Here is a 13,212-nt window from a genome sequence, read left to right on the forward strand (position 1 = left end):
TCTGAGTGTTCTTGGCCTTTCAACCTGCTGAAAAAGCAAACTTCTATTTATTTTGCACAAACAGTTATAATAATCATAGGTGGCGAAAAATGAATAATCTGAGACCATTCGTGGGTAGAATCAAACCCGTAGCTGCAGCAACTGCTTATTTCCTGGACAAGTGTTCTAACCTCTGGTGCACTGCCTGTCTCGCAATGACATGTGCAAAGCGCATATGAAGCTATGCGCAGCCAAGACATTGCTGAGAGAGCAAGCAGTTGCAGTCCAGGTAGCATGACAAGGATACTTAGTGGACAAACGATAGGCAGAAGATAAGAAAGAGTGATATGTCCAAATGTCCAAATGTCCTTTTCAAGTAAGCTAGAGAGAAAGATGGGTGCATAGAAAAAAGAAAAGTATGTTAAACTAAAAACATTACATAATCAAAAATGAAGCAATTAAATTGGAAGATTAGAAGACAGTCAAGGGACGAGGAGAAAAGACGGCAGCGAGTGAAAGGAAGGAGCCTGAGAGCAGAATCCCAGAGAGAGGAGATATGCAGGCTCTCATTGGCATGCTTAGACAGCCTCAGGTAGGTAGATCCCTGGCATGCTCCATGAGAAACCTTGGAAAAGCAAGTAGAGGAGGTCTGCTGTAAAGGTCAACACTGTCCTTTGGAGGCATTGCAGGGCTGCTGCTTTCAGCAAGGACATGTTTTGATCACAAATGGTTCCTCTCCTAATGTTTAGGGCCTCCAGAAGGGTATGTGCTTAGTTGTGTTCCGTTATTTTGTTTGCTTTAACATTGCCTGTACATGTTGTCCTAGTATCAACTTTCTTTTGCATTAATCTGACCTGGAAAGGAGGGGGTTGTTGTTCAGTTCAGATTGAGCTGTCTTTTTCTCACAGAGTCTATTTCTGCCTCTTTTCTTCCAGTCCTGGTTCCTCTGACGAGATCTTCTCACACTAAAGGAATCAACATCAAATCAGAAATCTCATCTTGGAATGATCAAGCCGATGTATCGCGGGTGTCACCTTGGACACTTTGCTGAGCTGAAGGTATCGAGGAGTGAAATCAGATGCACGACGCGAGACAATTCAACAACCACACGTGATGAAGTGAAAATGAAAATACAGATAATGACATCAAGAACAGAGAGTGGAAGGGCAAACACACCACTCGTGATCAAGACACTTCAGGTCTGCAGCAGACAAGACAAAACGATAGGAGATAAAACCTGCAAAGCATCCGCCATTGGGAATTTTATTTTGTTACCTCTATGAATAGGAAACCACCTGCTTGCACCGCACCATACCACCGTATGAATCCAGTCGTTCTTGTGTTTGGTGGGAGAAGCTTTGGCGGGGGTCATGGTTATTGTATATCCTTTTTGTGAAAAAGGAGCAGTCAGAAGTTCAACAAAGCCCTTCTCCCTAAAATCTGTAACCCTATAGTGTTTGTTGTTAACTCAACAGCATTCTCTGTAGTGCTCAGTTTATAGGAGACCTGTGTGTGGGTAGGAGCTGTGTTTATTGTTTACGTGGTGTTTCTCTGAGGCCCTTGTCTCCTCTTGCACCCACACATCCTAATATATATAATATTTAGGGATTTCACCCCCTTTCATACTCTTAGGTCTGTCATCTGACGGCTTAATTGTGCCTTTTACTTCATAACATGTCCTTCTTTTGCTTCAAATCCACCCGCTTCTTTTACCAATTGGTCCTGATAACTCTAGCCCTACCCTCAGCATCTCCCATAATGCCATTACATGGCATTCAGGAGATGCCAGAACCTCCCTCCTAGAGCATGCATGCCCTGGTAAACTCATTGCATGCACGTGGATTGTGGAACGTACAACAGCAACAACTGTGTTCTACCATTCTGAGGGAGGTCAATACATGGTCCTTTATAGGTGGTTCATAAAAGTCTTCAGATTCTTAACAACCATGGTTGGACTTCCATAGTCCATGCGTTCATATGCTCCCCATCACCTGGGGTTCAGATTGAATGAGCACAATTCCCTTTACTTCAGCGTGTGTGCGCTGGCTCCCAACATGCATGCTGTTACTGGAAGGTCTCTGCGGGGTACAGTCTAGGTGCATTGCTTTCTAGATGGCTGCAACTCTGCTGCCATGTCCACACCCTTATTTTATCTGAACCCCATTTAGATCCCAGGACCATCCTTCTCAAGGAACTCTTCAATGTTGGTCCAAGAGATCACTGTTGTGAAAATGAAACACACAACCTTCCACATGTCCATGATACTCCAACACTGCTCTCCCAACACTGCACTCCGCTTGCACCCATGGTATATGCATCTAGTTTCTTTTCCAGTTCATGGCATTGGCTTTAGGTGGGAAATGTTTTTGCTGGGATGATAAGCAGCCAATCTCCCTTTTGGAGCAGAAGTTGGGATGCACCTCATGTTGCCGGTTCCTGCCATGACTATCGTTTCCTTCCATAGTAAACATTGCACTTGTCTTGTCATCTAAATCATTAGGATTTGTATGCCACCCTCTTGGTAGTTTTCTCGTACTGTCTGAGTACTACTACCTGCCCAATTAACCAAGAGTTTCCCCCCAGGACCCACAGCTTTCCTTATGCCATTTTCCATACCCCTCGCCATTACATTTCAAGTTTCTTTTTAGTGTTCTAGTTTTATTTTATGCCTTCTCAAGACAGCAGTAGATGGTTCTTGACCAGAGTGAGTTAGGAAAGAAAAATATCTTCTGGGGGGAGGGGAGTTGCCACATTGCACAATATAAGAAACGAGTACTCTCGCCAAACACAAGATCTGTGTATTCTTCCCTAGGCAAGGTCTATAGGTAGTACAGCTGCCGAGCAAAGAAACAAAACACTCACAGGGACTGGTCGACCAAGCTCGCCCTACTTCTGGCATCACCTGGGAAACACAGCTATCGTAGCAGGAACATGTAGGCTCTTCCCAGAGGACAGAAAGAGGCGAAAAGGGGATGGCAAGCGTCTCTGTAGTTTCGGATCCCTCCAGCAAGAACAGTGGGTTCTCTATGGGAAGACTCATGCCTTCAATCGATAATGAACCTCTACAAAATACCTAGCAAGCAGCTCCTCTTGGTAGCAGCCCAGGTGTGAGATGGGGGTGCCTCGTTTTTACTGATCTGGACAGTGATATGGTCCTTTGATTCCCGACCTTCTGCCCAGGGCACCTCGCTCTTCACGTGGGCTCCCAGATGTTGCCCATGGATGTGATCTAACTTCACTAGATCACATCCTGCACTGGGTCCCTTGACTCCAGCACCCGGATGCAACATTGCTTCAAAAGCCGAGGATGTGCAGGTGGAAGCTAGAAACCTTTTTGTTAAGAGACCTGGATTTGTTTGCCCGCACACTGCATTCTATGGTGAAATGTGCCGCCATGTTCCAGTATGATGAGGATTGGACATATGGAGGGTGGACTTTCTTATATCACTCGTTGAGGGAAAGAGTTGCCTGCTAAAATGCCCCTTTAGGCCTAAAACATCCTGGGTCCTCTGACTCCCCCAGCAATGTCCCACGCACACGGAGCAAAGTGTGTACATTATAGGAATGAGAGCGCTTCATTAGAAGGCAGTCCCATCCCCAGATATTTGACTTTTTCAATTCAGAGGGATGGACCAAGGGTGGAGAGGACAGCCTGCTGCCATATGACATGGCTCCCTGAGACTGCAAGGCCTGGGCAGAGCAGGTTTGGGGGGTGTCTCTGTAGATGCTGACCCTTCTCTCATTGCACCACACATATACCTGCAATTTGAAAAGCCTCTTTGTCTGGTATGGGTGTGCTGGGCTGCAGGTCAGAATGCTCCTGTGCGGCTTTCAGTGGGTGTCTATTGAAAGTCTAGGCCTCATCATGTCGCATCTAAGCTAGGTAGACTTTGTTTTAAAACCTGAAAAAAGAGGTGGAGCTGGAAAGGAAAAACACACATTCAGGTTTGTACTTGGTCTGCTCACTTAACACATTTTTTTCTTTGATAAGTTTAATAATCACCTGCTTTTGCTGTTGGAAATAGTCTGCTTCGACAGGGCAGGAACAGTTAGAAACTTAAAAAATATAAATATATATATATATATATATACATATCTATATATATGAAATAAACTGCTAGTATAGTCAGCTATAGAGGTTACCGTACTGGGTGCAGCTGTTACAGGTATTGGGAAGGATTTGCTCTTTTGTTGCCACCGAAGAGACAAGTGCACAGAAATATTACACACACCAGAGCTTTGCTTGACTCCCATTCTTATGTTAAACTGACACTTCCTATAAATGTACTTCTTTTTTATATTCCCCCCTCTGAATGATGGTGCCCCCAACTTTTTCTACTATGCCCTCTGTTCCATTCCACCTGTTGTCCCTCACCTACACCTCATGTAAATTCTTGTGCCAGATGCAGATGCAGGGACCCTATACACAGGATGGAGAGGCATGGGCACAGCACTTCTCTTAGAGTCAAAACAAAGAGCGACCAGAATGCCTAAAAAAGTTCTGCCCCCTTCCTCGTTTGCCAGACATAATTGGACCATTCTTTCCTACATCTGATTGAATTCAAAGGTGCTACAAGCACAAACTGGTTTGCACCTGTTTATGTCTTGATAAGTTGTGGCTCTTTTGGCCTCTGGTTTGCCCCAATGCAAAAACGTGATCAACGTAGGGTCAAATGATGTTAGTGGTACAAGCGTTACGTATATACCGATTCTTCTGTGGCATCACCAAAAGCAATGAGGTTAACCGCACCGTGCACATCTGGGCCAGTGACTCTGTGAGGCCCCCACCAGTAAAACCTAGAAGATTACTTGAAGTCCCAAAAAACCTGTAAAGTCACCCAGAAGAGGGGAATTACATAGAGGTAAAGCAAGGCCAATAGCCTACGCTAATGTACCTGAAACGGGTTCTTTTGATGGCGAAGAGGGTGAAGAAAGCGCAGAGAGTGGTTTTGCACAGAACATTCAATGTTGGTGCCAGTATCTAGGATCCAACAGTGATTCCCAGAGCAACACCGCCTGGGAGACTAATGTATGATCCGCTGTCCGCCTGAATCCCTTTTCCCCAACCCTCTGAAGTCGGTTTTCTGCACGTGGCAATAGTAGAGAAGCACTTCAGAGATAACGTCACGCATGTCACTACTGTGGCTGCTTGAAGATGTCATTGGGCAGGATTGGATTGCTTTACTGTCGGTGCTGTTCTTATTCCCCGATTTATTTTGGGGATGAGGGATACAGATTTCTGTTTCTTTAAGTCCTTTGAAATTATCCATCTGTGGCGTGCCTTTGTCTGGCCTTGATGCCCATGTTGGCACTCTCTGAAATATTTGCTATTTTGGTCAAAATAGACCACAACTTAACGCCATATTGTTTGAAATGAGGTTCCATCCCTATGTTCTTGGGAATGTGAACTTATCGCCATTAGATGATTATCCACACCATTTACCTCTGATGCTTAAACGGGGTCCGACCCATTTCATCGTCCCTTAAATCTCGCATTCCCAATGATCCCTAAACCTGTAGACCTTCACAGAATACATCCACAGGCATCTGTATCTCCTGCACGAGGGTCCTAACTTGGCAAAATAAAATCTCGTACTTGTCACAGCAAAGATCAGGGTATTTTATTTCAAGGCTAGGGCCTGGGTGGTTTTTCACATCGATACAGCTGTCCCAGTTGTTCAGCTCATTAATGCAAATTCTCGCAGCTTGGCCCTTCTTCCCAACTCTATTTATCTGTAACAATCTCTTGCACACAAAACCTCAGTTTATTCTCTGGCAGAGCAGCAAAAACAACACAAGAAAATAACAAAAACTATCAAAAAAGGCCTCAGCCACCGATATCGAACAACTCCCTTCACCCCATCACCCCTGCTTCAAATGTAGATGGGTCATTTATACAAATCCCTCTCCTTTCAACATTTGTTAACCCCTTTAAGGTTCGACCTGACTTTGCAAACCAGCCTATGGAAAGAAGGCTGCCTTCATTTTGGCCTGAGCATTGCCCCTTTATTACATTATAGGGGAGATAAAAAGTAGCAAGATCAATTATGAGGATGAACCAAGTCAATAGTCTTCTTACTCCCATTATCCATCACCAAGGAGAGTACAGATCTCTCTGATTCTCTGATCAGCTGCCCCCCCAAGTTTAGCACAATAATCTAAACTTAGATTGCGCTCACCTGTTCAAGTTCATCCTAGTAGAATTGTTCTTGGCTTGAGTTGTTCGTTTGGAATTAAGAGGCCCAAGCCTTCTGCTTTTGCTCCCAAAGCCTAACATTAACGCTGCAATACAGGGAAATGTAAAATAAGAATGGAGTTTGTCAGCAGGTGCGGTGCACTTCGTTCTGTTGCCTATTTGCACTTTTTAGTTGTCTTTTTCACGTTCCCGATTCAAAGGCATCAGACGTACCTGCTTATGCACTATCTCACCACCCAACACTCTCCAGCACCAGCAGAAAAGGGCAATGCCAGGCCATATGCCTGTCTTCCTTAAAAACTTGGCTCTGCGGGTTGGTATAAAAGGTCTAGCTATTCTCCACCCGTTTCCCAAACTTTCCTTCTCCCATGCCTCCCACAAGAGCCTCCCCGAAGCCCTCTATATCCTACTTTTTCACCTAGCCACTTTCTTTAAGAAAAGGAACAAAAAATCTATACAAAAACTTTTTTAAATCAATGGTCCACGAAGAGGACATGATCTGAAATGCTAAATCAAGAAATGATATTGTAAAAAAAAAAGACGAAGAAAAAAGAAAAAAAAAGAAAAATGATTTCTCAAAAAAATCCAAAAAATACACGGGGTGACATTAAATGATTTTTTTTTCAATTGAGCCAAGTGCAAATGTTTCGGATAGCTTAATATCTTTGTATGTTAGAGATTGTTAAGATGAAGAAGAAAAAAATCTATTTTTGTTTAAAAAAAATAAAGTCCTTATGCCTAGGGGACTCTAAATAGCTTAAGCAAAACCAGCCTCCTAAAATGGGGATATGTTTTTTCCTTTGTTTTCTTTTTTATATATATTTTACTTGTGTCCATGGGAGGGCTGAAGGAATGATTTACAGACGCAGATAACAAATTGGAAATACAGTAATGGTGCTGTCTACGCTTTAACAGAAGCACACATTCAGTTCAATAGTTAATGACTCAACCTCCTATTATTCGTCAAGCTCACTTCTAAGACTTGCGCACAGAAAACCCATTACTTTTTGCATTTCTTTTGTGTTTAGTCGAAGGGACAATGGAGCACCATTGTTAGGGCGGCAATGCTGCAGAGTTGTGTCGAACGGATGGTTTGGGAACGCTGCCAAGCAAAGATGGAGACTGTTTTTCAGGGAGTGTGGAGAACTTGCCCTGGATCAATGCTCTTGCGCTTTAGAAATTGCAGGTTGCCCTCAGTGGCATTTCCCTTACCTTGAGGTCAGATACAGGCCCTTGTTCCTCCTACAAGATTATTTTACTAGTAACAGAAAAAATGGATATGTTGTATGGGATATTCTGGAAAAATGAGAATACAGAAACAACATGCTTTACCTTGCCCAGCTTCCGTTCCTTTCAATTCCTGCTTTCATGAAAAATCTGTCCCATATTAAAACTTCTTTCCCATATCTTTACGCAAACGGTGCAGTCAGTAGATAAACAGCTTATTTGTAATATTGCTGCAAATGTAGACAGGATGTGTCATGAACATGCAACAATGAACGTAAGCTATGCCTACCATGGGATAGCTGCCCAGCATTCTGTGCAAATCAGTTCTGAACTGGAGGCCTTGAAAATGTGAAGAATCTACAATGGAAATCCTTCAAGAAAGAGCTCTATCTAACTATAGGCTTGAATGATCATTCCTTTCTGACCAGAGTGGTGTGTCTGTGGAGCGAGCTGTTGCCGGTCTGTGGCTTGCATATTTCATCAAGGAGAGCTCGTGCTCTAGCTTCGGGATTAATAGGGAGGCTATTGAATAAATAGGCAGCAATCCACCTTTCAAGGTGAGAGTGATAGTACTTGAGGACCTTGGTGACATCTGCAAGGTGAGGGACCACATCTTTCAGAAGGAAGCCTGCCGGCCTGAACAGGAGAGCTTCTGTTGCATTGTCTTGAATGCTTCTTTGAACATGCCATGGAGATCTCCTTGTAATTTACACAAATCCTATATTTCTACCCACAGTCAATGGTGTGAGCCTTGACTGGTTGCACAGCACAAACGTCTGACAATAGCAATAGGAGAACATTCATTTTATAGTGCATGCCACATAGATTACCATTATTTCCATAACGTATGCTTTGACCTTTGGGTCTCTAAATTCTACTCCTAGACCAGTAAACTATGCAAACGTGGATGAGTTGATCTCAATTCCTGTTGGCAAGTGAAGTCGTTTGATGAGTGCAGGTGTGGCCCAGTTAGGAGATGATGGATTTCAGATGGCACCAGAGGCTTTATGGATGGGAGTGTGACCTGTTAAAGGAATCGCCAGCCCCTTCCGTTTCGCCCGATTACAGAGAAAGAGAGTGAGAATGTTTTTCCGAGAAGGAGAAAGAGCCACAAAAGCCTTACCCCAAACCAGCGTTCTGACTTCTGTTCACCCCTACATTGAGTGCCATGGTTGACCGACTGGAATGGGGACATTGGCTCCTTCTCTGCCAACCCTCCTCCATTTTTTGCCCTGCCTCCCATCACCAGCAAACAAGAAAGGCTGAGGAGGGACAGTTGGATGGAGGAATGGAAGGGACCTTCTTCCCGCATGCATCACAGGGTGTGTGTTCTATATTTGTGTGCCCATATACTGCATCCTCAGGGCATTGCACCACCATTGGGACACTGTTTTTGCCTGGAAGAAACATTTAATCAAAGGTTTGCAGCAGCCACTCAGAAAATGATAGACAGCCAAACTCAACTTGATCACTCCACTCTTTTTTGCATATTTATGTACATCTTTTCCAGTAGGTGCAAACAGCATCCTTCCCCATTGGATGTAAGCAGTGAATGGGGATTTCATGAAATCATGGACAGGATCATGTGGAAAGATTCACTGAAAGGACTGTGGAGCCATTTACATAGCAAGTCATGCTTCAGAATAGACCGAGGATCTATACAAACCTTTTTAGGCCCTATTTTGTATTTGAATGATTTGGGCCTAAAAGAGCCCAATGAAGACCTCGCTTTGGTAAGTTTTACAAACCTGAGACTATATGTGCTGTGATGAGCTCCTGAGCGCTCTGTATTTTTGCACGTAGATGAGCATGCGGTTCTCATGTACAGTAACACTAAACAGCCAGTGTAGGATGAAGCTACAGTAAAAGTGGCAAACCATCTGGAATGCTCTGGCCTGGAACTTGCAGCCCGTGCATTGTGGCTAGTTCTTCTTAAAAAACATACTGTACAGGTTATTCTCCCAGCGTTCAAATGGGACCAATCACCATATTCGCGATCATACCCGAGGACATTTCTCAATCTGTGATATTCATAGAGTGTGGGCTTTCCATGTAGGTGCCTTTATTGAAGAAGGCTATTTCCTACTGGTACCTTCAACTTCCAGCAGCCCACACTGAAGAAGGCTATTTCCTACTGGTACCTTCAACTTCCAGCAGCCCACACCAGCTAATCCGTTGGGCCTAATGACATGTTTGTGGTCTCCTGAAATAAGTCTAAGCCATCAAAGAGGCAGGACAGAAAGGCCGGTCTACATTATTACAAAGAACTCTTTTGTGCCTAAGAAAGAAAATTGATTTTCCCTCGTGCCTTTTCCATAAACCTCCAAATTCTATTTCACAGAAAAAGCCTTTCTAGCATATGTGTAGCACTCTCCAGGCTTCGGCTGCAGGGTGTGAGGAACTGTTCCTGACTTGGTGTGCCTACCGCTGCCAGTAGTTTCATGCTGGGGCTCCCTGTAGCATCAACTGATGCTTGCCCGTGAGGATCATCTGAGTGCCAAGAGGCTGCAGTGAGAAGAGGAAACACAGTCTGCACTTTATTGGCCATTTTCATTGTACAAGAGAAAGAGCACAGTGGTGTTGGGAGCAGTGTTGTCATATTAGTAGAATAGTATCTTGCAAAGCCTTCCAAATTAGTCCTTTATTTGGGCACATATTTTCTAAAAAAGCCCTTCGCAACTTGGGCTCTTGGACACTGCGAATATATCTCGACACAAAGCAGGATTTAAATCCCAAGCCCATAGTATTTAGTCTGGCAATTTCTGATTGTATGTTTTGGCCCAAAAATGATTTACTTTTCCAAACAATCCTGCAAGAGCCAACCTCCAAAATGTTCATGCCATGAAGGTAGGGTCTTACCCCAAAAACATCAAAAACCATCAAGGTGGGCCGCTGCCCCTTGGCCTCAAGGATCACTCACCCACTTCCAAGAACCAGGCGTTTTCAATCCCTGCTTGGCACGTCCCGACAATTCATCTACTCGGCTACAGCAGCAGTACCGAGGGCAAACACTTGCCCCTTTCGAACAAGTTTCTTCCGGAGCTAAGAAACGCAGTATATACGTACAGATGATATATATATAGTACTAATGGAAATTGGTGTGCTTTTTCTCGTCTTTTCCCCCACTTCCTGTAGTAACTTCCCCTGGTCTTCTATTTCTCCCTGTTCCGCCAGCCCACCCCTCTGTATCTCCCTCTTCCCTACTCTCTCTGCCTCCTTTTCTGCACTGAAATAACAGTAGTTGTTGTCTGTTGCGTTTCTCTCTGTGTTTTTAGCAGGAATGCTATTTAGCTACATGTTATAATGTCCATAAGCTTTCCACAGTGTATGGTGTACCATTTCTACCATTGCTTGGTTTACTTCAGCTTTTCCATTGAATGGTTAATGTGTTATGTGAAATAAATGCAAATAAAAAAAGTTTAAAAAAACATTTGAAAAACAAAAAGTTCCAAAAAATATGTACAAAAAATGGGTTGCGTTGGCTGACAGTGATGAAGAGCACTTTGAGCAGAGCGGTGGGTGGTGCGAGAAAAGGCCAAGCAAATGCAAAACATGGGATTGGGGGTGAAGGGAGGAGAGAGGCATGGACCCCCACCACTTGAGGATACAACTCTTGGATAAAGCAATACAAGAAAGAATGTGGGCCATGATGCCTGTGTTTCCTAGCCTCAGTGTCAGCCCTCTACTTCTGAAGGATATGAACCTTTAGGCACAAGAAGACAGATTGCAATGCTGCGGCTTCAGTATGGGGAGAAGTTTGGCCCTGACCACGCGTGGCACAGTGACATTCTTACCCACATCCAAAAGTGGTGTGCTGTGGTATATCCCATCTCTCGGGTCAGACCCTTGCATTTGTAGAGCCTGTTGGCTTGAGATTGTTGGGTCGGGGGAACTCCCCGCCACATGTACAAAATGTGCAACTGCAATCTTTTTGCTGATCTGGTCCCTTAGTTAGGCCTATTTGGGGCAGCCTTCAAAGGGTGGTGGGAATGCCGATTTTGCGGGGGTTTCCCTCACAATCCATGTGGTGATGCTGTGCTCCCACACCCACCTTCTGCGCTGGTGGCATTTTCTTTTAATGGGCGGGGGCTATCCCCTTCTAACTCTCCTTTTACTGCCCCGCCACTAACCTTGCGCCCCGCACCTCCCCCTCCCAAACACACATACACACTTATTTTCTCTGCGCGACTACCACCTTCCGGGCCGCTGAGGAAGTGCCTGTCAGCCCCTGTGCATGTTCGTGTGCGGCATGGAGTGGGACCCGGCCTTGGCGGTCTTTGTTATGCAGCCTCTTTTGCCCACGATCAACAGACAACGTACTGACAGGCTCGGGCTGGCCTATAGGTAAATAGGCCCATGGCCGAACCATAAACACAAAATGCTGGTGTGGGCCCGTTTTTTTCGTCTAAGTGGGCCACTTTTATGGCCAATTTTGGCCAGTTTTATGAGTTATTTCACTCTGCGGCTAGTAGTCTTAACCTGTGTTGCTGAATAAATATTCTTTAAAATGCACAAATCAACTTCCCCTTGATTACTATTTAAACAGTGACACAAAAAAAAATGAATAGCCATTTGCAACTGTGGGCCACATTTTCATTGGTGCCCGAGACAATTTCATAGCCCAGTCCAAGCGTGCGTACTGATCCCTTCTTTGCCTGCAGGTGGAGTCCTGGTGGAAAGGGATTCTATACCATAATACTACAGCCAGTGCCGCCCTTTCTCACATTGCCCTGCGTGCTTCTCAGCGTCCTCAAACACATGGCGCATCTACAATATCAACCATCCATTGTTCCCCAAAATGTCAGCAGCGCAATCATTGTCCCCTTTCCTATTACTTGCTTTCTCTCATTGCCTTCTGGAAGGTTCTCGCCCTTCCATACTGGTCTGAACTGCAGCGCGTTCATGGCGCAGGTAAGTGCCTTAGTTCAACAACAGTTGCAGATCTGAAGCAAAAGAGCAAAAGAGCTGACACAAATCACACCCATTAGAAATGAAAGACACGCACAGAACCTGAGAGACACCCTGAAAGGGGTGAATTATTTGTCATGTGTTTGCCTTCTGCACAGACACTGTTTGGAAAGAGGCAGGACCCCCACCAGCTGCCATGGGTTCCTGCGAAAGGGTGCATTGCTGACCATGCCACCTGCACTCACAGTGATCAAAACTAAAAAAGATAAAGGCGCAAAACAATGTGGTAGGGCTTGGGGGCCGATGGGGCAGGAAGAGCAGTTACCAGGCAACATTTAACAGCATTCAGAGGAGTCTGACTAAGCCCAATGCAACCTCCTTGCTCTCATAAGGTTTTACTGCCGCATTGATAGATCGGGCAGGCGATACTCCCCTTCGCGTGCCTAATAGCCCTGTAGTGGGGGTCCAAGCCCAGGTCCTGCCCATGCAATCCTGCCCCCTTTCCCAACACCCCCGCCTTTTCAAAGTGCCGCTGGTGGTCGCCACTGCAATGTGCATGTGTTAATTACATTTTTTTCCATAATAAAAGTTTATAGAGCAGCGCCTTGTTTAACTGATTGAAATAAAGGATGTTCTTGACTGTATTTGTGTGGGCCTTTGCTTATTGATAAAATCGTCCTGGGACGGGACAACACAGCCGACTGAGCCCAGGGCTTCCTCCCCAGGCGGGCTCAGAAGACTGCTGCGTTTATTCAGAGCATAGCTGGCACCTCTTGGACTTCATGGTTTGTGGAGGTCACCAGTACGCAGTTTAGTTTGTTTATTTGGAAAGCGCTGCCGAACCCTCGAGTAGCTGGGCGCTAATTCTTTAAGTACAGCAGTGGTTACAGAATGTTGCACAT

At 44.9% G+C, this 13,212-nt stretch overlaps 1 protein-coding gene across 13 annotated transcripts in view; it reads left to right on the plus strand.

Annotated features, from left to right (window-relative positions):
• The window catches only part of NFIX (nuclear factor I X), a 2,606,865-nt gene extending 2,593,911 nt beyond the window's left edge, over positions 1 to 12,954 (plus strand). For all 13 annotated transcript variants that reach the window (XM_069604191.1, XM_069604190.1, XM_069604198.1 and 10 more), the window contains one exon: positions 915 to 12,954. In XM_069604191.1, coding sequence (XP_069460292.1) covers positions 915 to 929 — 15 coding nt within the window. In that variant the 3' untranslated portion in view covers positions 930 to 12,954. The remainder of the gene's footprint in view (positions 1 to 914) is intronic.
• The last annotated feature ends 258 nt before the right edge of the window (positions 12,955 to 13,212 follow it).

This window comes from Ambystoma mexicanum, chromosome 3q (assembly GCF_040938575.1).
Source record: "Ambystoma mexicanum isolate Mex_15411 chromosome 3q, UKY_AmexF1_1, whole genome shotgun sequence".
NCBI lineage: Eukaryota > Metazoa > Chordata > Amphibia > Caudata > Ambystomatidae > Ambystoma > Ambystoma mexicanum.